This window comes from Amblyraja radiata, chromosome 37 (assembly GCF_010909765.2).
Source record: "Amblyraja radiata isolate CabotCenter1 chromosome 37, sAmbRad1.1.pri, whole genome shotgun sequence".
Lineage (NCBI taxonomy): Eukaryota > Metazoa > Chordata > Chondrichthyes > Rajiformes > Rajidae > Amblyraja > Amblyraja radiata.
The window spans coordinates 9,636,636-9,656,278 of record NC_045992.1 but is presented as its reverse complement, the minus strand read 5'-3'; the positions used below and the strand labels follow the sequence as shown (position 1 = coordinate 9,656,278).

Genomic DNA, 19,643 nt, shown 5'->3' with positions numbered 1-19,643 from the left:
CCCTGCTGCTTTGCTGGCATGAGTTATGGCCAAAAGTCATTCCTGCAGAATCCAAGCAAAGGATTTAATATGGCATGAATGGGAATGTTTAATTTTCTTTATGCATGCTTGATTATTGGATCCCGTTTAAAATTGGTGAGATTTTGTCACGAGTTGAATCAACCAGGCTTTTGGACAAAATTCAATGTGAATGCAGAGGAATGTTTGTAGGTTTCCCAGATAGAGTTTACTGAAGAACTGACCTTATTTTTCATATATCCAAAGCAGGAAAGTTAACATTTCAGATTAATTATGTATCTCACCTTATAGATGTTGTCAGCATCTTCAGCATTTTCTTCTTTTATTTCAGAAATCCAGTACAGGTGCACAACCTTTTATCCGAAAGCCTTGGGACCAGACACTTTTCGTAATTCGGAATTTTTCGGCTTTCGGAATGGAAGATTTTTAGCGTAGATTTTAACGGCTGGCTCAGTGGTAGAGTGCTTGGCTCATATCCGCAAGGTCGCGAGTTTGCGCCTCGATCCCGGCAGTTACTCGATCGCGACTTTGAGTCTTCAATGTAGTTTTTTCTTGCAGAATAGGAGAGAATAGGAAGGGTTAGGCTGGGATCATTCTCTGCGAGATGATCTTAGTGCGGGAGACAAGTGTAGGAGAGGTGTACTGACTGTGTGGGCAGAACTTTGGAAGTGATTGCTCACCATTCTCAAAAGCCGCTGTGTCTCCCTGTCCCTGGGATAGCAGGGGGCGATTAAACAGCACAATACCCCCCTCCCCCTCCAACTCCAGAGGAATCCGCTCCCCGATGGGCCGCTATGGCGACAAGTGGCAGTTCGCCCACAGCCCGAGCTGCACGACCCCAAGAACAAGACGTACCTTGCACACCATCAGCTTCTGCCCCTACGGGGAGCGTGTTCCTCTGGAGTCGGAGCGGGGCTGGGCTGGAGTTGCTGATCTGGGATCTCCGTGCTTGCAGTGGGCCTGGGGGTCGGTGTCCCGATGAGGGGGCGCAGCTCGGGCTGTGGGCGAACTGCCACTTGTCGCCATAGCGGCCCATCGGGGAGCGGCTTCTGGTGGTCCTGACGTCTCCGGCCAGTTTGCAGTTTTCCTCTGGAGTTGGAACGGGGCTGGGCTGTTGCTGGCTGTGGGTCTCTGGGATCTCCGTGCTTGCAGTGGGCCTGGGGGTCGGTGTCCCGTTGGTCCTGACGTCTCCGGTGACTGGCACTGACCTGCTGGCATCGCCGACGTGAAGACAGTGCAAAGCCCCCGCGCCGGTGCAATGGGCGGGGAACTGGAGAGGGGAGGGAAGGGGTCACACACATGGCCGGGAAGCAGAGGGGTGTAGGTGAGGTGAAACTGAAGGGAGCGACAATCTGCTGCTGCCTGCCCGCTGCGTTAAAAAGTTCCCACGCAAGACTCACGATACACTGTGTATCGTGAGTCTACCGTGGGAACTTTTTAACTCAGCGGGCAGGCAGCAGCAGATTGTCAATTATTAACCCTCCCGCGCAATATACCCTCACCTTCTCTTTTATGAATGGGGATTTAGTTCCCCTTTCTTCGAGGACCGACCGGAGGTTCCGCTGTCACCTCTGCGGGCCGCCCTCGGTGAACGTCTTCAAGGACCTTTCTTCAAGGACCGAAAAAATGTCCACTATTCGGAGCTTTTCGTTATTTGGAATTTCGGATAAAAGGTTGTGCACCTGTATTTGCAATTTTTTTCTTTTTGCTTTTAGACTTCATGAACCTGACCTGATGCACTTGTATTTTCCTATTTGACCCAAAAGCTGAGCTTTAAATGCTATCCATTTATATTTAATACCATGTGTTTCACACTGTGTTCACTTTCGGCCACTCCTAAACTCATCATTAGCCTCCAATTCCTTACAGTGTCCTTAATATATATTTGTGACATTTTGAGGGGAAATGGTTGAAGATGGAATGAAAGCTATGGAGAGTTTTTGTGCTTTAGAGCTGGGAGATATTCAAATTCTGCGTGGAGTATCACTTAGCATGGAAGCCAGGAAAATAAATTGGCGATCAGTAATTTGATGGAAATGTGCTTCAGAGACCAAATGTTAGCTCTAATGTGTTGAACTGGTAGTGAATACGGGAGCAAAAATGGAAATAACAGTTCATGGCTAGAACACGTTTTGTTGGGTGTAAAAATGAATCTTAGAGTTTTAGAAGCATTTGAAGAATGTTATCTGGTTGGTGAGGAAGAAATTCATCAACTTACTCCATTGTTATCGGTAAGTGGAGAAATAGATAAACTAAATGTAAATACATTTAAGAGTAGGAGACATGTATCAACCTCTGCAAATAGTCTGAAGAAGGGTCCTGACCAAAATGTCTCCTATCCATGTTCTCCAGGGATGCTGCCTCGCCTGCTTAGTTACTCCAGCATTTTGTGTTTTTCCTTGGTAAACGGACATCTGCAGCTCCTTGGTTCTCCTAGTAGGATATAGTATAGAGAAGCGATCTCAAAATGTTTTGACTTTCTAGAATGATTTTGGAGTAGTTGGTAGAGCGTGGAGGGGGGGGGTGGAGGGGGGGGGGGGGTGGAGGGGGGGGGGGGGGGGGGGGGGGTGGAGGGGCCAAGCAGAAACAAGTTCCAGGAGAATTTGGCGTAATTGAGACAGATCTGGGGATGGAAGTCAATGTTCCAGACATGCCACAAAGTAAAATACAGAATGCAGTGAAAGTAAAACATCAAGGAGTAAGAGGAGAGATGTAGAAACAATGAACTGCAGATGCTGGTTTACAGAAAAGGAGTAATTCAGCAGGTTAGGCTGCATCAGATTTTGAGATTATGTATTTTGGGAATTTTACTTGTTTGTTGTCTTACAAGCAGGAAAACAAAATACAATCTTAAAAAAAAGTGATGCTCGGTCAGCAGTTTGAGAACCGTTGCACCGAGATCTCATGTTTAAAAAGCAAGTGGAAATGAAAGGTATACGAGAAACCACATTGGCAGCAGTTTTTGAGAATAACTGGAGTGCAAACAGAACTAATTTAGCATGGAGACTGATGCACAGTTTGAGGAAATCATTAAGTGCAAAAGACAGGCTGAGAAGTGCAGCCGGTTTAGATAAATGGTGTTTCGATAAGTACCTTCCATAGTAGAAGAAGGTTCCCTTCAGTGAATGTTCTGTGGAATATCCCCAGAGATGATTCAAAAATAGTATACGTTTATTGTAGCAAGGTTGTAATGTTCTGAATTCTGCGTATGTTGGTTATTTTTCAAGAAGTGATAATTCTTGGTGAGTATTGTAATGATTTGATTAAATATGTAGCGCTGAAAAGACTGGACTAGATTTTATAGTAAATGCAACCCATGCAACAACAAAGGAAATTGAAATGAAAAATATTCTGATGAAAATAAATGCCTTTGTTAATTGTGTATTATTTCTTGTGTTGACTTGGTAATGTTCTATGTTGGTGTTTTCCATGTAGTATGTGGTGGACATACTGGTCTTGCGATCTTTTCTAATGTTTCCTTTGCTTTTTTGTGGAATTATTTGGTTTCAAATAATTGTCTTCGTTCCTCCCTTTGGAAAGAATATTGGAAGTGGTATGCACCACAAATTGATGCCTGGGTCAGCTTCTCTTATCAAAATTGTACTTAGGTATTTATGAATAATACAATGAATATTTATTAAGGCAAATTGTAAAAACTTTGACATGAAATAGGTAGGGTTTAATTTAACATGGAGTAGTGTGAGATAATGCATTTTTTGAGCAAACAAAGAATATAAAAGTGAAGTAGAAATAGTGCGACCTCATTCACTGAGTGCTTTTAAAAATGTAGCCATCTTTTTGTATATTTTGTAAATTAATGACTAAATGTAGACGGAGCAGCAAGTTTATGATACCTGTACTATTTTACGAGCTGATACCTAGATCAGAGAGTTCTGTTCACTTTTGGGAATCCTGCTATGGAGGGGGCATTAAAGTGGAATTGATGAGGATGCCATCAAGGGTGATAAACTATGCTATTGCAAGATACTGAATACTGCAATTATTTCTAGTTATAAAAGGATATGATAGTTTTAAAATTATAACTTTTGATAGGGCGAGTTGGAAAAAACTACTCAGCGAGTCAGCGATGAAGAGTTAGCAATTTAAATTGCCGTTGAAGGAGAAAATATTTCTCATTGGTACCACTCGGAGGAAAATTGGTGTTTTGAAGAGGAAGTTTATATAATACTTTATGCAAGACCAATTCCGCAAAAAATAAATTGGGATTACTGTTGCAGCATTAAAATCTGTAACAAATGATTTATTGGCGTTTAGCTAATGCAGTAATATAACCATTAGTCAGCAGGGATAATTTTCATTGAAAGACAAATGAAAACAGTTCAAGGTTGCATTAATTCTGAACAAACGTTCACTTCTATAAATGTCATTTGCTGTGGATTCGCATGTGAAGGAACCAAAGTAAAAAGATCATCTAGAATTATTTGAAACATATTTCTGTAAATTGATGAGAATGTTTATGATTTGGTGCAAATTTGCTGCTGCAAGATTATGAATGTCAGTTGATCGGAAGATGGCATTCTTTGTAATTATGAAAGATAGCACCTATATTTAATCAGTTGGATAAATTTGACCTGAGTTTTCCAATTTTGAAAAATAATCTTAAGTAATTCACAGATTTTATTTATTTTGCTGAGTCTCCGATGCAATATTTCTAGCTAACCTTGAATCATATTTGGTAAGTTGGAATTTGATGAAAATTAAAATGGTTTGTTATTGTCACGTGTACCGAGGTATAGTATAAAGCTTTTGTGGCATGTATTCCAGTTGAAGAAAAGACTATATAATTACAATCAAGTCATCCGCAGTGTACAGATAAAGGATAAAGAGTACAACATTTAGTGCAAGATAAAGTCCGATTAAAGATAGTTCAAATGTTTCTAATGAAGTAGATGGGAATTTTGATGAAAGTTTCTGTAACTGAGATTTCCCTTTAAAGTTAAAGGAATATTAAAGTATTTTGAAATCAATAATGAACCACATTTTCTTCTTTGAGAATTATTTAATTGTGTGAATTGCATAGTTGCAAATGGGTGTTTCCAGTACAGAGGCAATTATAGTAAATAATTATTAAAAATCCAGGAATTCCTGCCCTACTGGTACTATAACCTTGCATAAGGGTTATGTGTCAGTACAAAGAGGCATTTCACCACTGCTGAGACCAATTAAGAATAAACAAGAAATGCAATAAACATTGATCTTCCTAGATCTCATCAAAGAACATAACAAAGGTTATGATGGAAGAAATCAGTACAGATTTGGAGAAAATGGTTTCTAATTCCTAGATATCTAACCAAGCAATGTATCCTTCAAATTTTGAGGATGTTGACAGAACTTGAGAGCCTGTGCTACAGAGAGAGGTTAGGCAGGCTAGGACTTTATTCCTTGGAGTGCAATACAATGAAGGGTGAACTTATAGAGGTGTATAAGATCACCTCTCAAAGGGTGAGGGTAATAGATTGGGTAAGTGAACAGATACCCTTTAATAAAATCTGACAAATTGCACTTTAACCACATGTGATTTTTTTCTATTATATATCTCAAATTGTGGAGTACAGAGGCAAATTAATAAATGATAAATATAAATAAAGTCCCAAACATTATGGAGGGCACTATACATATCCCGATGTATTTTACATTAACAAAAATGTGTATTTTTGAAGTAGCTTGAAATGATATGATGATTACCAGCCATACATCCAAAAACTTTTTTTTCTCCTCTAAGCTACTTTGAAATAATGTGTAGGAAAGAACTACAGATGTTGGTTTAAATCGAAGATAGACACAAAATGCTGGAGTAACTCAGCGGGACAGGCAGCATCTCTAGAGAGAAGGAATGGGTGACGTTTTGGGTTGAGTTTGGGGTCTGAAGAAGGGTCTTGACCCAAACGTCACCCATTCCTTCTCTCCAAAGATGCTGCCTGTCTTGCTGAGTTAATCCATCTTTTTGTGCCTACTTTGAAATAATGATCTTTTAGATTGCAGGAAGTTTTTTTACACCAGTGCATGCCATATTGGATGCGTACCATTCGGTGCCTGCTGCTGCACTGCTGTGAAGGTGAGAAGTGAATGGGATAATTAAAAGAAAGTTGGGTCTGTTTATAGAATTGTATAACAGTTTCTAGCTGAAATCTCGCAAAACTGATGTTTTTACTGATTAATTTATCAAAGTGTAGTATCACCATCTGTTAAAGTAGCTAATTGAAATGTAATTTTTCAATCTGTTTGAGAAGCACAATATTGACTAATACAGAAAGTACCCTTTCATAAAATCTTGGTGTAAACATGTAAGAAGGAAATCAAGAGACGACAGCAAATGATAAATTAACCGTATGGAGCAGCAGCCAAAAAAGGCATATTTAATAAAGAAATTCAATTGAAAATGAATTAAATTATCTGAATGGCAATGATTAGTATCAGCAATAAAATAAGGGAGATGGAGAAAATGTATGATGAACATACAGTTGGACAATGCGACAGTAGTAAAAAAAGAGATGGCCATAAGGAAATCAAAATAGAATCCACTTGGAGAGAAAATAAAACAAAGATTTGATTCTACAGGTAGTGGAAGAGATGTGGAGGAAGACATTTGGACAAATTATAAAAAAAAATAGAAGGTTAATAATTTCAACTCGCCCAACATTGATTAGACTGAAGAAATAGTTATTGGGAGTAAGGGAATGGAGATCTCACATTATATAAAGAACTCTTTATATAACACTCAAGAGTGTTTAATTGTCATATGCACTGGGAATGGAACAATGACATTCTTGCAACTATCTTCGGGAAATAGACACAGAAGCCTGAGAGTTTTTACCTTTAGGTTCAAGATTAGCTTCTTCCCATCAACCATCAAGTTATTGAACCATGCCGTACAATCCTAACCATAACACTACCACAGCATTGAACTACGAAGAGCTTTTAAGGGTTGAACAACTAAATTTGGCCTGCAATATTGTGGTCCTGTGACCCAATATAACTGATAATTTATTATATTATTATTCATTACATATTTTTACCTAGTTGTGTTAATATGACTTTGCATTTTGTTTTCTAAATAGAGCTGTGGAATTTTTCCAGGTCCTTGTTTTCAACTGAGTTATTTATAATGTCCAATTTGAAATGTTTGCTTTGAGCTTTTGATGCAATTGTAATTTGATAACATTGTGGGAAGCAGTGATATGGATAAAGGAAAAGATCATTATTGTTTTGGTAATTATTTACATAATGATTGATAAAAATATCATATAAAATGTGGCTTAATGTTACCACTTGGTGATCAGTTTAGAGCTTTAAAATATGTTAATGTGTTCACGTTATTTTGTGTTTTCCAACGCATGCTTTGGATCAGTGGTTTTTAAGAAAACGTTTTTTATTTTGGATTAAGTCACTGTAAACATTTTCTGTCTCTTAATTTTTTTTGGTTTCTGTTAACATTTTTTGTCTTTGTTAACATTTTCAGTCTTTGTTAACATTTTCCAACTGTTGACATTTTTTGGCCCTGTTAACATTCTCATGGTCTGTTAACACTCTTGCGCTCTGTTTGGCATAAGTCAAATGTGGTGACAAATTCATCTTGAATCACACTGTGAGTATATATGACACCTAACTAATTTTCTGCACCAGAGAGTCAACTTCCTTTTACCAGAAATACTACTTTGGTGATCTATTCATGCCAGATTGTTAAAATTTCAGTAAATTTGTTATGCTGTACTATGGAATCTTGATTTTGAGAATTATGTTTAAATTGGCCAAATTCACGGAAGATGTTTAAGTGAGAGATCTTTTAACATGTTTATTCAAACACAATAAAAACCTACAAGGTTGCCTATGTAATTTATTTCTGGAATGTGCTGTCTTTATCCGTTTTATCTCTTGCCATTGGCGGATTACTTCCATATTTAGAAAATGATGGGCTGAGCAACGTCTCAATTCTATTTGAGCGATTAATATTTTTGGTATGAAATTTAGTTAGTTTTGTCCTTTTGGATCGGAGAAAATAAATTATTTAAAATAGTTTGTGATCCATCTTCTGCAGGGTTTAAACTTAATTGACATTCAGAAGCAAATGACAGAAAAATTAAGTCTTCTATTGTGTCTGATTTCTTTTCTTTCTCAGTTGTAAGTGTCAGGATGATATTCATTGACGACAGCTCAGCATCACCATAATACTGAATAAGCTCTTCTCTTAAACTCCTAGTCTTTGCCTTGGTCTTCCATCTGGCTTCTGGACTTCTTCAGAGGCAGGCCTCGGTTGGTTAGCATTGGCCATCACATTTCCTGCAGCCTATCCCGCAACACTGGTGCGACTCGGGGTTTTGTGTTCAGTCCCTTGCTCTAATCTCTCTACCCGTGATTGTGTGGCCAAATACAGTATCAAGTCGATCTTCAAGTTTGCCAAAGAGACCGCTGTTATGGATGACGAAGACTTTGAAGATGGAATACAGGAAAGAAATAGGGAGCCTTGTCATTGTGTCAGACAATAACTTAGCTCTTAACAATAGCAAGATGAAAGAGTTAATTGTTGGCTTAAAGAAAGGGGGTGAACGCTTGGACAAACAGACCCTGTCTTTATCAATGGAGGTACTGCAGAGATAGTCAACAGCTTCAAGTTCCTAACCTGGTCCTTTCACACTAATGTCGTGATCAAGAGGCGCTTGTTATTTATTTTCATAGGCATCTGATATGATTTGGCTTGAACATGAAATGTCTCCAACTTCTGCAGAAAGCGCTATAGAAAGTATTCTGAAAGGAAAGATCTCAACCTTGTATGGCAACTGCTCTGCTTTTGACCACCACAACCTACAGAGATTGAAGAGCAGAGCCCAGTCCATCACAGGCATCAGCATTTCATATCTTCCAGACTATCTTTACATTGCATTGGACCAGAAAGATGGAAGTCAAGGATGCCTGTTACCTTGGCTTATTTAGTTTTCTCTTTTCTACTTCTGGTAGAAGATACAAAAGTTTGAAAGCTTGGACAAACAGACCTAAGAACAGCTTCTCCCAAACACGGTCGGTCTATTGAACCAACCTCTTCTATTATACCTACTTCATAGAGGTGTTGCAATGTAATTCTAACTCATTTGGTTATTCTGTCATTGCGACAGCAAGTTGTTGAATTGTAGAGAATTGTAGCTGATGAAATGCATCTGCACCGTAATGAGAAAATGACCATATTTTTAAGTAAATTGCATTACAGCACCTCAAAATGCCTCAATTTAGTGTGGCTATAGGTAGGCAGTTTGCTTTGTAAAATCATCAATGTTGAGTACTTTTTAAATATATTTTCCCTTTGGGTTATGAATACTGTCAGAATAGTCTTGCGCAATAAACTTATTTTTGCATGAATCAAATTCTTGAAAAGAATTAAAACGGCAATTCATAATGGGCCTCATCATCTTTCCCTAGATTCTTAACAATTTTATGCTGCGTATTTTGCTGTGATCGATTTGTTCTCTTTGAATAACTTCGACCTGAATATCCTTTAATGGCTGCTATGTAATTTCTTTGAGAAGTGTGGATTGATGGGTGTCAGGGGCAAGTGCCTCCACTAATCATATGCTTTGGCTTTGTATGTTTGTTTCTGTGGCAACTGTGTGTGTTGTGCAGAAACTTAGTCATTTGGAACAAAGTTATGGCCAGTATATTCCATTGGGCAATACAATGATCCAGTCTGTCCAATATTAGATTTTTATATACTAGAACATACACTGTAAATATTTGGCTTATTAAATATAAAGCATACACAAACTGAAGCTACGAAGAACATTTGTATTGACTCAGGAAAATTTATTTCTCACTGTGATTTGCATTATTCTGCTTGGTAAAAATGTATTTAAACTATTGCATTTTGTCATATTTGATTAATATAACAATGTACCAAGCAAAATTAAACATTATTGTCCTGCGTCTCCCTGTTCTAACACCCCTCACAGCCATCACCTTGTAGCTTCCCACCTATTGCAAACATTCCCCTTTGTATTTGTCTTGTGTTCCTGCCTTTCTCATGAAATGATAACAAAAAATCCTCCATTTCCAATGGGAGGTCATTGATCTGAAGTATTAAGGCAGAGTTCTCTCACCCTGATCTGCTGTCTTATTATATTTCAAGCTCTATTTGTTTTAATTTTAAATATCATGGGGCTGAATAACTGTGGACTTAATTACCTTGTTTCTATTCTCCATTTCTATACGGATGCAATGCTGGTGCCTTATCTCATTTATTCACTAATTTCATCTTAAAAAAAGCACAATCAAATAAAATATCTAACATATATAATGGTTGATAAAATTGAAAAGATGATTCAGTGATGTGAAAATGGGTTTTTTTTTGCAAGTCATTTTAATTGTTGGAAAATATTAATATTTACCAGATTTAACTCATTTAAAATCTGACATTAAATCATGTCTTGTTCCATTTGGTTTTTGACTGCTAATGAGATGGGTAAAAATCTAAGGCTGGTGACAGATAATCACTCATCAAGGATTTGTCCAGAGAGCTTATTTTTATTGTTCGACATATTAAGCTTATTGACCAAAATCATCAGTTAATTGTAATTTACAGTAATGTTATTGCAGCACCTGCTAAGGCTTTAAATAACAGTCAATCCACAGGGAGAAAACAAAATTTACGTTCAAAATCCTTCACAATTTTGGTTAGTGAAGATACAATTGAACTATAAGATAATAATTTCAGCTCATGATTGCTGGTAAGATTGGATAGATAGGCTCCTTGTTAAGATTCTGGGCAAAGAAATGCAAATCGGCTAAGATTTCTGGGTGTTGCAGCTGGTTTGGTGAATGCTGAGTGAAGCTGTTTTGTAAAAATTAAGTGTTGACAATATATTTCATTATAATGGCCTTTGCACAATTAAATATCTTGAGGTTCACAATTGTCAACTTGGGTCTAGTCGGGTTTATTGTCATGCACAAACAAGTATGATGAGAGATAATAAAAAATCTTGCAGCATTACAGGCATGTAGACTCAGACAAACACACCAAAACAAATTATACATAAATTATACATTACGCATACAATTTCTAAAAAATAAAGAAGACTATGCAAATAAAAAATAAGACATCAATGCAAAACTGTAATTAGAAAAAATGTCTGCAGTAGTCAAGAGGTGGATCACAGTGCTTGATTGTAGAGATAGGATTAGGTCTGTGCAGATTGGTTAAGAACCTGATAGTTGTAGAAAGATAGCTGCTTTTGAACCATGGTGGTGTCCTTCCTGCCCGGTGATAACAGTGAGTATAAGGTTTGATCTGAACGGTGGGAACGGTGAGCTCAATGCTGCGCCTTCACCGCTTCATGGCGCCACTTGCACGTCCGTAAACTTGCACTTGCGTAAACAATTCTCAACCAATGGTTCAGTTTCCTGAATGACCTGAGTTATCGCAACGGGAGGATTGTGAGGGCTTCCCGCAATCTTCAAAGATATAAATGAATCCCTCGGACTTGCTGCTCTTCCAGTTTCGGCCTCTACCAGTGCCACACAGGGACGCGGAACTAGAACGAGGGCCGTTTTCCCGGCAGAGTCACCGGTCGCCCAATTATAGGAAGGATGTCAACAAAATAGAGAGAGTACAGAGGAGATTTACTAGAATGTTGCCTGGGTTTCAACAACTAAGTTACAGAGATAGGTTGAATAAGTTAGGTCTTTATTCTCTGGAGCGCAGAAGGTTAAGGGGGGACTTGATAGAGGTCTTTAAAATGATGAGAGGGATAGACAGAGTTGATGTGATCAAGCTTTTCCCTTTGAGAATAGGGAAGATTCAAACGAGAGGACATGACTTCAGAATTAAGGGACAGAAGTTTAGGGGTAACATGAGGGGGAACTTCTTTACTCAGAGAGTGGTAGCGGTGTGGAATGAGCTTCCAGTGGAAGTGGTGGCGGCAGGTTCGTTGGTATCATTTAAGAATAAATTGGATAGGCATATGGATGAGAAGGGAATGGAGGGTTATGGTATGAGTGCATGCAGGTGGGACTAAGGGAAAAAAATTGTTCGGCACGGACTTGTAGGGCCGAGATGGCCTGTTTCCGTGCTGTAATTGTTATATGGTTATATGGTTATATTTTCCACAAGGTGCATCCGCAAGCCTTTTTTCACCAGTTGCCACACCATCCAGTTGACATAGCTGTTGTTGTGGCTCACATTGTGACCCCTGGTTACCACAGTCCTCAAAGCCCCACTTGAAATAATAATATGGAAGAAATCTATCTTACCAGTTAACCATAATTGTGAAATGATTTTGATACATTGTACAAAAAGATCAACTGGGGTACCTGAATTACCTTTGAATCGAGGGTAAGGAGAATCACACTGTCAATGTTTGTACTGCTAATTCTCATCCAGTTATCTCACCCGGAAGAAAATAATGACCTTGGCTTTCCATAAGTACTCTGTTGTGTCTGCATTTAGTAAATGAAGTTCTTAGTACACTGCAATTAGATTTCAAGCTGGGACATGGAGATGGAGCAATTGCTGGTGTTCCTGTATTTACTTGTAGATGACAGCAAATTGATCTCACAACAACATATGGAAATTTGCCCTGCCAGTTTGGGCAATGCAGAATTCAAAAGCACAATGTCACTGGAAATTTACTTCCTTGAGACACATTTATGAAGCACAATGCAAGTATACAAAGTCACAACAAACAAAGCGCAGCTTCCATTGGTACAGCATCTTAACTGTGCATAGAAAACTACAGTAATCTATGACTTGGTTTAAAAACAGCACTTGGATGTCTTGTTAACAAATAAAATGTTGTTATTTTATGGGTACGAACTGTAAGCATTACATAGATAACAAAGCACCAACAATAGATATTAAAATGATCAGTCATTTTATTTCGTATTTGTTGGAAAAATATGGAGCAGAACAATGGAGTAATACATTGTTGTTCATGCAATGCTCTGGGATGTTTCCTCTAGACATTCACATGGAATTAGGGATAACTTAATTCCATTCTGGCATTGAGAGTTCTGAGGTACGAATGAGACCAATGTAGGAATTGTTGACTCTTCTAAAGATTGGGCAAAAGATGGCTGATAGGACAGGCAAGTGCCTGGGTTTGTAAGATGATGTGCAGTCTCTACGATATGCACAGGACTTCTGTGTGTTCCTGATGCATGCTCTTGAGATTCTATAAATCATCTCGAGTGTCCCTTTTCCATTTTAAGCAGTCATGATTCAGAAGTTTCCAGGAACCAATGGAGATGTTGCATGCCTTCAAAGAATACTTGATAACTCTCTTAAATCTTTTTCTCTATCCACCCAGTAATTTGCTCAGGATAGAGCTATCTGTTTCAAAAGTCTGGTGTGTAGTATGCAAATTACATGGCCATCTCAACCTTGCTGACAAGGGGCAAAATGATTAGAATGTTGGTTTGAAAGAGGACACCGAGGTTGATTTATTTGCCCTTCCAACAAATTTGGAGGATTATGTGAAGATAACAATGGTGGTATTTGTTTAGTGCCTTCTGCATGTTGTTCTGGTCTCACCAGCAGATAAGAGAGCAGTGAATACAGTTGTCCACTCGGCCACGGGTTTTATGCAAAGTCGGCGGTCTTGTTGATCAAATGCCCTTTTCCTCAATTGACGAGAGACTCTGCTGAATCATTGAATGCTCTGGTGAATTTCATCATTGATCTTTGGGTATAGTGTATACCTAAATGACTCGAACAGATTGTGTTTTGCAAAAAGGCTGTATACTAGAATGTGTAAAGAATGTTATTTTTTACATGTTTGTATCTAAAGTAAGGATTTTTTGCAGATGTTACAACCTCCATTCAGAAAAGAAGACAGAGAGGGGAAAAGTATTAATATAACCATAGATAAATGGGAGTGTGGGAAAAAAACACATATTCATATATGCTATCTCTCAGGACATTCTGTATGATGGATTATATGAAAGATAATTATTGTTTCAATGTAAATGACTGCACAAAACTATCCTACAATTATCAGTTGATTGAGCAACCTATTTCTGATGATGTTTGTGAGGGAGAGATGTGGTTGAGATAGTAATCCCACGCAAGTTATCTATTACTGACTATGTCTGACTTTTTAAAAAGTCGTTCTTTCATCTTGAAGCAGACGTATGGCTTGGATGCTGCTATGACTCATTTGGAAACTGACAAAGCAGTTTCACTGTAAACGGGTGTATTTTGTGCATTATTAAGCTTGAATGTGTATGTTTGCAATAGCACCAAACCAAAATTGGTAGTATAATTCAAGTTTAAGATATGAAATCTCAATATAAATTACTAATGAGAACTAGGTGATTTCATCTTAGCATTTGGTGCATCCTTAAGAATTGTTTCACAAGTATTAACATTTTAATCGACCTTCAGGCGACAACATGGAGGGGAAAACAGCAGAGCTACACTTTGTTTAAGTGGTACATTATGAGTAAAGCATTGTTTACAAACTGCACTCTTTTTGGTACCGTGTCTGTATGTACCCACATTTTTAAAATTCATCTAAGCATTCCATTGCATGACATGTGAGACTCTGTTACTGTATTTGATGACTACATGTTCTACTGCAGAAGATACTGGTGGTTTGGGGGAAAAAAATACATACCACTTGGCCTACTGTACACTGGAGAGTACAATTTTTGACTTCATTAATTATTAATAATTTAAAACATTTTTTAGTGTGTAATTGCAGCATTCTATAGTTCATACTTCAGCAATTTGCTGCTCAGATCTCAAAAAACGTTGGTTTGCTGCTGTGTGCAATTTCACTGCAACTGTGCAGGATATTGGATTTTGAAATAGTTAAGCTAGAGGAAAAAAGGGCGAAGAAATTGCATTTTCTTTTTATGTTTCCAGCTCTTGACTGACATTTTCAATGTTTTTTAAATTTTTTTTTTAGGCTGAGGAATAAGTAATTGTGTGACATGGAAACCACAACTATTAGAATTATTTAAATGATCACAGGCTTACACTGTTTCATATGAAACTGTGTAAGCCTGTGATCATTTAAATCGTTAAATATGCTGGCAGTCTAGTGATTCGAAGTGATTATGTTAATGAATCACAGAACTTTATGTTCATCTTCATTACAACGAAAGTGCTATATCTGTATTATACAAAGTCAAAGTCAAAGCCAATTTTATTCGTCACATGCACCCGAAGGTGCAGTGAAATGAATTTGCCAGCAGCGATACACTTAAAAAGTACACACAATACACAATAGAATTGAACACAAACATTCATCACTGTGGTGGAAGGCAAGAAAGTTCAGTCAGTCCTCTTCCTTTGTTCATCCGTGGTCGGAGCTATGAACACTCCGTAGTCGCCGCACACTTGGAGTGCCCGAATCGGCACTTTCCTACCAGAGTCCGTTGCTTCAGCATGTTATAGGCCGCAGGCCGGCGGTCGGAACTCTTCTCTGGCGATCCCTGGCAAGGGATCCCAGACTCCGGATGGTAAGTCCACTCCGCTCCCGTGGCTACAAGCTCCGCAGACCACAACCCCATGATGTCAAAGTCACCAGGCCAGCGATCGGAGCACTCGTTTCGGGCGATCCCGGCCAGGGTTCGCCCGCTCCACGATCGAAAAGTCCACGCTGTGCCCGCTGCTGAGCTCCAGGCACGACTCCGGGAAAGGCCGCTCCAATCCAAGCTATTAGGCCGCGAGGGAGGCGACATGGAAAAAGTCGCCTCTCCGTTGAGGAGGCGACCAAAAGCAGTCCCCCCCCCCCCACTACTCCCCACACAAGACGCACCAAGAGACACCAAAACTAACATTTAGATGCACCAAAAAAAAAGTCGAAATAACGAACACACTGCTGGTAGGGCAGCCGACACGCAGTGCCCCCACCAACCTAACAATGTTAGATTCCAAGAGCAATACTGCTTTGGACATAACAGTATGTGTTGGCCTTGGAGGTCATACAGCACTGATTTATGAGAATAATCCTGGGCCTTAACGGTTCACTTGTGAATGAAGGTGACTAATACGGCTTGTATTCTCATGAATTTAGAATGTTGAGAGGTGATCTAATACAGCTTTTTCAAATAATGAAAGGATTTATTAGAATGGACATTGGTAAGTGTTTCCGCTTGTGGGGAGAAACCAGAACAAGGAAACAAAGCCTTAACATTGGATCTATTATTCTGAGGATGAGATTAGGAAGTTTGATTTCAGCAAGAGGTAGTACAAATTTGGAAATTCCCCACCTCCCCCTTGTATTAATTGGAACTTTCAAGACTGAAACTGCAAACTTTGTTAGGCAACTTCATCTTAGAATTTGGAGTCAAGCCAGGTAAATGAAGATAGCTAGGAGGGAAAGAACAGAAAGTGTTGGAGTAATTCAGCGGGTCAATCAGCGTCTCTGGAGAATATGGATAGGTGAATAGGTGATGCTTCGGGTCAGGAAGCTTCTTCAGACTGGGAGGGAAATTTGGAAATGATAAAACTCAATTTGTTCAATTTATTTAGATGTACCATACTTCTTGAGGCTGGAGCTGGAGATTCATAGAGCGGGGGAATTGTTCCCTTATTTTCTTCCTGGTAATTGCTTTCAATTCTGTGCAGAATAATTTCAGAGCAAGAGTTAGGTTGACAAGTCAGTTGTGAGAAACTGGAGTGAAGAGAACAAACAATGTGATGATGTCTATGGATTGCATATGTAACTCAAGCATATCTATCCTTGATCTGGAAAACAAAGGGCTACACTTTTTTAGTATAGCTGCAAAGATGGATAAAACATAAACAAATGGATTGTGTTCGAATCATTGAAATATAGGGAGCAGATCGAGTGATCTTGTAACTCAATAAGACGGAATAAAGTGTTGTGTTTAGTTTAGAGATACAATGCGGAAGCAGGCCCTTCAGCCCATTGAGTCCGTTCTACAAGCGACTACGCCATACACAAACACGATCCTACACACTAAGGACAATTTACAATTTTTACTGAAGCCAATTAACTAACAAACCTGTATGTCTTTGGAATGTGGGAGGAAACTGGAGCAATCGGAGAAAACCTATGCGGTCAGGGGAGAACGTACTAACAGCACACATAGTTAGGATCGAACCCGGGTCTCTGACGCTATAAGAGTGTACTCTACTGCTGCACTACCGTGCTGCTGTTCTAATCTGAATTGTGATAATCCAAAAAAAAAGAATCCTGTTTCATTAGTTTTAACTCTGCTTTAGTTACTGTGTCCCGAGTGAAATATTGTGTGTTTATCTAACTTGAAAGGGGTAATTAAGATTTGTATTATCAGCCTAACTTTATAATGGTAAAATGGTTCCTGATTTTCAAATATGGTAGTTACAATATTACTTCAATTCATTCAAATCATTAGATAACATCCATACGATAATGATTGATTGCATCAAGAGCAGCTTTGATAGTGTTAGCTGTCAAATAGTTTGTTGTCGATTGGGAAATGTATGTGGGAGAAGTCATTGAGCGAACAATGGAAGGAAACTGAACAGTCGTTACAATGATGCAGTTGGTCTTTTCGTGTCCATCTTGTTGCAAATGTTGGCCTCACTGTCATCGTCCGTCCTGAAAAGGACATAAGCTTCCGGCGACAATCAGTGGAAGCCATCACGTCGCAATAGATGGTGGTAGCAGAATTAGCTCAGGATACTTGCAGTTTCCAGCCCCGCGACGTGGACGTTTCTGCTATGGGGCGATGCAGTTGGTGCATTATGGACATTAATGACTATTGAGTTTTCTTGATCTGTCAAGTTCTGATTTCTATTGTCAATTTACAGGGTCATTATTGATCACAAAAATGTTTGCATTGTCATTTATTTTTGTATTTGTGCTGCCTTGCTGTTTAAGTGTACCCTTTTTTCTGCAAGATTCATTTGGTGCTGCAAAGGTATCTAGCTTTGCTATTATGGAATGGAATTCTTTATTGTCACATGTGAGCAAGGCACAGTGAAATTCTTTGCTTGCATACCCAATATATACAAATAGCGGCCACCTACGGCGCTGACAAAGTTACAAAGCACGCTGGCTCCTCCTTTTGTTCTCAACTAGCAAGCACTCATAGGTTTATTATTCATAGTGTAACTGGTATGGTTAAATATTAAGTGATGACCTCATCATGGTGTGATTTGCTATCTGTTGTCTAGTGTATGAGTCATTCGTTTTTAAAGGTTTAATTGTTTATCGTGGAGGCTGACGTCCTTGAAGGAAGTGCGACCAATACATTGTTTTTCATTTCATTGGATAAATGAAGTGCTATTGTTCCTGTAAAAAAAATTCAGTGGTTTCTCGGTTTTCCTTGTATTTTGAATTGACGTGGCATGCTTCACCATTAGGGAATGTATAAGGTGTGACAAACCAGTTGTCTCATATTTGTGCAATCTGCTGAAGTTAAAGCAAATCTCATTTAACCAGAAAGCTCTGGAACAATCTAATTGTTTTTTTTCTCCTTTGTTTTCAGATTTTTGTCCTATAAACTGTGGCTGATCTGAACATTTTAGCAGAAGAACGGACCACTGGGTAAGAGAGAGACTGGTCAGAGTGTACAGACATAGCCCACGTAAGCTTCAAATACTTGATTAATGATCCAGAAAAGGATTAAGTAACATTTTGGAGCTTCTGGCTGCTGCTTTAAAGCAGTGAATTCATAGCCATCGTATCAAGGAAGCTTAATCAAAGGCAGAACGCTGAACAAATAAGGAATGCATGATGCAACAGTTAATGAAGTGTTCTGGCTGAATCTGACGTGTACATCTTTCAGAGATCGCCGTGCTGTTTCACAGTATTTGAATAACTCTGTGCTGAACTCGGAAGTTCGGTATACTTCTATTGGGCCTTCAGTTATTGCTAAGTGATGGGAATCTTCATTTCCAGATTGTGAGTTAAAAATTACAGCTTGTGGTACTGTGAAAGCTGGGTCACTTTTCTGTGAGTCTAAAACACTGGAGCTGGATTAATGACTCAAATTAATTGCTTGTGGAATTATACAAACAATTTGGACAGCCTCAATGTGGGACTAATTTATCATGAGGCATTGTTTTAGAACTTATGTTGGAGCAAAAGGAAGAAATGTTTGATATTGGTTTTTGTCTACAGTACTGTAATGGAATTTTGAGGAATGGATGCTCAAGACCTACCCCCTACTATGATGTTTAATGCACGTTCGTGGGACAACTTGAGTGACGTTAAATTTATACTTTGTAATCTGATGTGAGATGATCTGCCCCTTCGGTTAACAAAAACAGCAATTTTGCTGTAAAACACTAAGTATTAAAGTGTGAAACTATTCAGCTAAGATGTCCTGGAGGAAGAATTATTTCACGCCGAACAATAATCTGCAGGGGATGTTTATGCCCCGGAGCACAACGTCTATCGCGGCAAGTAAGGGACTAATGAATGAACCTGGGCAGAACAGCTGCTTTCTCAACAGTGCGTTACAAGTAAGTAGCTCTTCATGACAATATCTGATATTGCTCGATAGATACAATTTGAGAATTAGCTTTTTGGTTTAAATCTTAACAAATTGATGTGCCAACAATTTTTTATTATCACCTTTGTAACTTTAGAAGCTAAAGGAGAGCTCATCAAGCACATCACTATTTTGCCATTATTCTAATATATTATTTTACTTCATTAATT

General features: G+C 38.7%; 1 protein-coding gene across 10 annotated transcripts in view; it reads left to right on the top strand.

Annotated features, from left to right (window-relative positions):
* usp54 (ubiquitin specific peptidase 54) overlaps positions 1–19,643 on the top strand; it is an 89,006-nt gene that overhangs the window by 9,014 nt on the left and 60,349 nt on the right. For 6 of the 10 annotated variants that reach the window (XM_033012710.1, XM_033012705.1, XM_033012703.1 and 3 more), the window contains exon 2: positions 18,466–19,444. In XM_033012710.1, the coding sequence (XP_032868601.1) occupies positions 19,301–19,444 (144 nt within the window). In that variant the 5' untranslated portion in view covers positions 18,466–19,300. Of the gene's footprint in view, positions 1–18,272; positions 18,353–18,465; positions 19,445–19,643 lie in introns of those variants that run through there. The other 4 variants (XM_033012707.1, XM_033012708.1, XM_033012706.1 and 1 more) reach the window with 3 other exon arrangements.